The sequence below is a fragment of the Corylus avellana genome, chromosome ca8, assembly GCF_901000735.1.
Source record: "Corylus avellana chromosome ca8, CavTom2PMs-1.0".
NCBI classification, from domain to species: domain Eukaryota; kingdom Viridiplantae; phylum Streptophyta; class Magnoliopsida; order Fagales; family Betulaceae; genus Corylus; species Corylus avellana.
In genome coordinates, this window is record NC_081548.1 from 4,343,766 (window position 1) to 4,348,597 (window position 4,832).

Sequence of the window (4,832 nt, forward strand, 5' to 3'; positions counted from 1 at the left end):
TACAATCAACCCATAAATAAAGAATATTTTAATATCAGCATAATTATAGAATATATGGAAAATATAATATATTTTCCATATATTCTAACATCCCCCCTCAAACTCAAGGTGGAATATTCTGGAACCTTGAGTTTGAAATCCGAAACAATGATGACGGCGGTGGTGGAGGCAAGGAACGGGCCGTAGATGATGACGACTACCGGAAGAGATAGAGGCTGGCGGGCGGCTAGCGACTGCGGCAGATGGCTGGTGAATGCAGATTCAAAAGGCCTGACAACGGGCCAAACTCCAAAATGGGCCGACAACAGGCCAGGGCTGACAATGAGCCAAACTTCAAAAGGGCCCGACAACGGGCTAGGGCTGACAACGAGCCAAAAAATAAAATGGGCCGACAACAGGCCAAGGCTGACAACGAGCCAAAAATAAAAAAGGGCCGACAATGGGCCAGGGCTGACAATGAGCCAAAATTAAAAAAGGGGCCGACTACTGGCCAGGGCTGACAACAGGCCAAGGCTGACAACGAGCCAAAAATAAAAAAGGGCCGACAACGGGCCAGGGCTGACAATGAGCCAAAATTAAAAAAGGGGCCGACTACTGGCCAGGGCTGACAATGAGCCAAAAATAAAAAGAAAATGAGCCAACTTGGGCGGTTATCAGATCGGCACACCGCACCGAATCTGACCGGCGCGTGGCGCGCGTGATGTGGTCCACTTGGACTGCCTCTTCTTCCTTCCAATTTTTTTTTTTTTTTACTTGGCTGACACCATCTCTTCTCTCTCTCCCTCTTCTTTTTTTTTTCTTTTTTTTTTTTCACTTGGCTGACACCTTCTCTTTTCTTCTTTTCTTCTTTTTCTTTTCTTTCTTTTCTCTCTCCTCACTCCATGCCACACGCAGCAATTTTTTTTTTTTTTTTTTTTTTCAACCTTTCAACATAACTTTAAAATACCCAACTCCCAAATCCTAATGATTTAGCAGAATTCACCCACAAAACCCAAAGATTCAGCAGAACTTACCCACAAAATCAATAGACGAAGGTGACCCACATCCCCATTGCATATTTTATAAACCTCATAGGTGGAGGAGCTTTTAAGGTCGTCTCTTAGCTATGTTACAGCGCCTGGCAGCCGTATAAATCATCTCCCACAACTTGTAGTTTGCAATTTTGCTAGCTTTCTCGCACCTTTGATAAACCTTGGGATTTCTCTGCTTGCGACTGTGAACAGTATGCAGGCCAGTGAAGTGGAGGTCGGTTGCTGGCTGACGGTGGGTGGAGTCATGGCGTCTCGACTGAAGCCGGTGTTGGCTGTCAAGAGCAGAATCAGGCCGAAGCCGTGGCAACCGACGGGGAAGTGGATCTGGCCGGAGAAGTGGATCAACGAAAACTGGTGTTGGTTGTGTGTAGCCAGCGGTGGTGGGAGTCATCTGACGGCAACGCGGGTGTTGGCTATCAGGAGTATACAGGCCAGTGAATATCTGGATTGATTTGGGATTTGGTGGTTGTGGTTGAACCCGCAGAAACTTTGGGCGGAGCATGGTGGCCGGAGGTGGCACGTGATTATTGAAGACCACAAGAAATTGGCTGGATGGTTCGGTGTTAGACATCTACGTCCACCACTCGGAATACCCCTAAGGGCTACATTGTGCTCATTAACTTAATTTATCTACAATACAAAGGTCCCTATTTATAGGGTAATGTCTAAATATAAGTTTGGTAATCAAATCTCCTTGATTTGATTACAATCACAATATATGATTACAATCAATCCATAAATAAAGAATATTTTAATATCAGCATAATTATAGAATATATGGAAAATATAATATATTTTCCATATATTCTAACATAAACAAATAGACTAGTTTTCATCAATGGGTTTCAAAAGAGCTTAAAAAAAAAATTCTGCTTCTCAATCAAAGGAAAATACGAGAAGACAATCTTCTTCTAGCCAGCAAGCACTCTTCATGAAGAAAACTCTCGAGTTCAATTAATATTTTAAAATTTTGCATCCTAACTTGCAACAATAGATGCCGTCCAAATCCAACTGCCACGAGCAAATTAAACCTCTTTGTAATCTCGAGCAGAAGCAAAAGAAAACCATTAATTTTTATTTTTTTAAACTTCACTGAAAATCTCTGAATTTTCACCCGTTTTGAAATATTATTTTTCAATTTCAAAATCTCTCAATTTAATTTCTTAAATTTTTAATTGCTCTCAATTTGAACCTCTCTGATTTAACAGTTAACTTTTAACAGCAAACCCTAAAAAGGCTAAAATACCCCTAATTTTATTTTTATTTTTTTTTTTAAAAAAAAAAGACTACGCGGATCTACCGTGACCCATGGTGGGTCTCTGGCCAGAGACCCACATTGGTCACAAGCCAGAGACCCGGCTGTATCCCGGCCATAATTTTTTTATTTATTTATTTATTTTTTTAATTTGGAAGTAAAGAGTAAATTTGGAACTTTCAAAAAAAGTCAGGGGTAAACATCATTATTTCACTTTTAATGTTTTAAAAGTGAAGTTTTTCCTTTTTTGTTTTTTTTTTATTAATGGTTAAATACCTTTTTGCCCCATGTAATTTAAAAACTTTATTTATTATCTCTAGGATTTAATTTTTATCACAGAAAGTACCTCTTATTTACATAAAAACAGAGATGATACCTCTATCTAAATTCCATTCAAAATTTGACGAAAAACCACATTAGCACCATTAAAAAATTAATACATGTCCATATACCTAATTAAAAATAAAAAATAATTTTTTTAGATTAAAAAATTGAAATTTGAAGGTAGTCATAGCCACTCCTTTGGCCATGGGGTGACCAGCCACCCCTCATCTAGCCGGATTGGAGGTGGTTTCACAAACCCAATGGGGGTGGCCGAGCCAACCCCAAATTCGGCCACCCCTATTTTGCTTCTTGAATGTGGTTCGACCACTCCCAAATGGCCAAAAGTGCCCAATATATATTTTTTAATTAAATTAAATTATTTTAATGTTTTTAATTTAAAAAAATTATTTTTTATTTTTAATTAGATATATGGACACATGTCAATTTTTTTAATGATGCTGACGTGGCTTTCCGTTAAGTTTTAAACGGAAGTACCATCTCCGTACCCTTTTTATTAATCCTGGTTTTTCATGGAATTGAATTAAGTTATTTTATGATCCAAAACCAGGAATTTTGTTGGTAAAACTCATTAAACCTGCTTTAATGGCTGTGGAAGCCATAGAATAGAAGCATATTTAAACCTCTAGGATATATTCCACAACTGGGGCTGAAACTATGAAAAGACATCTTAGGGTTTGTTTAAAAAATTGGAAGAACAAAAAGAAACAAGCAGAAGACAATCACAAAGAAATATAGTGAAAAGAACTCAGGATTTGGCTGCCATATTTACATTCACCTACTTCCTGTCTTGAAGTAATTCTTGGTTACAGCTGATGATGTGCTAGTTTAAACTTTACAAAAACAGGTTCCATAAAACCCAACTCAAGATCATAAAGACTATGAACAAAGATTTCAAAAATTTTGTGGAAATGATATTAATGGACATGAGAGAGGATTAAAGATAGGCATCAGGCAGAAACTCATGGAGTAAATGAGATATCCAGATGACACTTCCATCTGGAAAGTATACCTGTTTTTTGGCAGTCCCCTTTGCAGTATCCAACAGCCATTTTATCTTTCGAAAAGTGTTTTGAGCAGTTTTGGGGAAGACAAAGCCGCCACAGATTTAAACTGCAACAACAAAAATTTCATTAGAGAAAAGGAAATTCTAAAAAGTATAATATGTTTTAAACTAATCCTTCAAGATCAGTCATGAAAGCCAAGAACAAAATGCAGGTCCAAAGGAACTCTATAACAAAGCATGCATGAGTTTTTCTGTGTATTTTGTTCTATTTGTTTGTTACCTTCTGTTGCCTATACTTCATGCGTATGACACTCAGAGAACAACCGTTGGTGTTCAACTGTAAAGCTTGTATAGCAAGAACTATGGTTTTCAAATCTGATGCCTTGTAAGAGGTATAGTGTTCTAGAGTTGGATTCTGCCAGACGCATAAACAAGGTCATATTTCCAGCATATAACTTAGTACACAATAAGTAAACAGATTAAAGGAGAAATTGCGAACCCATGGGTTGTTTGACTGATCTAAAGTCCATCTGGCAAGAAATACAGCCGATGCAGCTATGGCAGAGGGAAGGAAATTCAGAAAGCCATAGTCAATTAACGTTGATTCGGCTAGATAGTTCGCCAAGTACTCCAGTTCTAGACTAGGGATCTGCAAATTTTCATTTACATACGTAAAAATTAGGTTTTACTATTCCGAAAATCCAAATCTAATGCGCATAGCATTTCCCAAACCAAGGCTAGGGATGACTGAATCCAATTATGTTACCTTGTAAGAAGCTTGTGCTGCTCGAAGAAATCGCCTGAAAACAGGAAATCTTAAAAATGCATTATGAATTTGAAAAAACATACTGAAATTATCAGGAATATTGATGCCAACATCTAATAAGCAAAGTACCTTAGAAAAGTTTTTGTGGTGGGGGAAAATAGTTGATAGCCCAAATATTTCAATACTTGAATCTCCAGCTCCAATACCTGCCAATACTTTGATTAGGAAGGCAAAGATTTTGGCAGGTGAAGAATAGGAAACGTTGAGAATATTTCTAATACTGAAAGTGGTTTTCAACCTGCTAGCAATTCTGATACTTAAAAGATCATCTCTTCATCAGTCACATTGGATTGGAATATCTAAATCTCTATGAAACTTTAAAACTATGACCAGGCCATAAAAGTGAAGCAACTAGACATCTTTAGAATTAAA

General features: G+C 37.6%; 1 protein-coding gene across 1 annotated transcript in view; it reads right to left on the reverse strand.

The window, feature by feature from the left end:
* Positions 1-3,361: 3,361 nt before the first annotated feature.
* LOC132190728 (cyclin-A2-3-like) overlaps positions 3,362-4,832 on the reverse strand; it is a 1,671-nt gene continuing 200 nt past the window's right edge. Inside the window, exons 2-6 of the mRNA XM_059605780.1 lie at positions 4,530-4,615; positions 4,401-4,434; positions 4,134-4,283; positions 3,915-4,049; positions 3,362-3,741 (exon numbers count right to left, since the gene is read on the reverse strand). Of these exons, the coding sequence (XP_059461763.1) occupies positions 3,682-3,741; positions 3,915-4,049; positions 4,134-4,283; positions 4,401-4,434; positions 4,530-4,615 (465 nt within the window). The 3' untranslated portion in view covers positions 3,362-3,681. The remainder of the gene's footprint in view (positions 3,742-3,914; positions 4,050-4,133; positions 4,284-4,400; positions 4,435-4,529; positions 4,616-4,832) is intronic.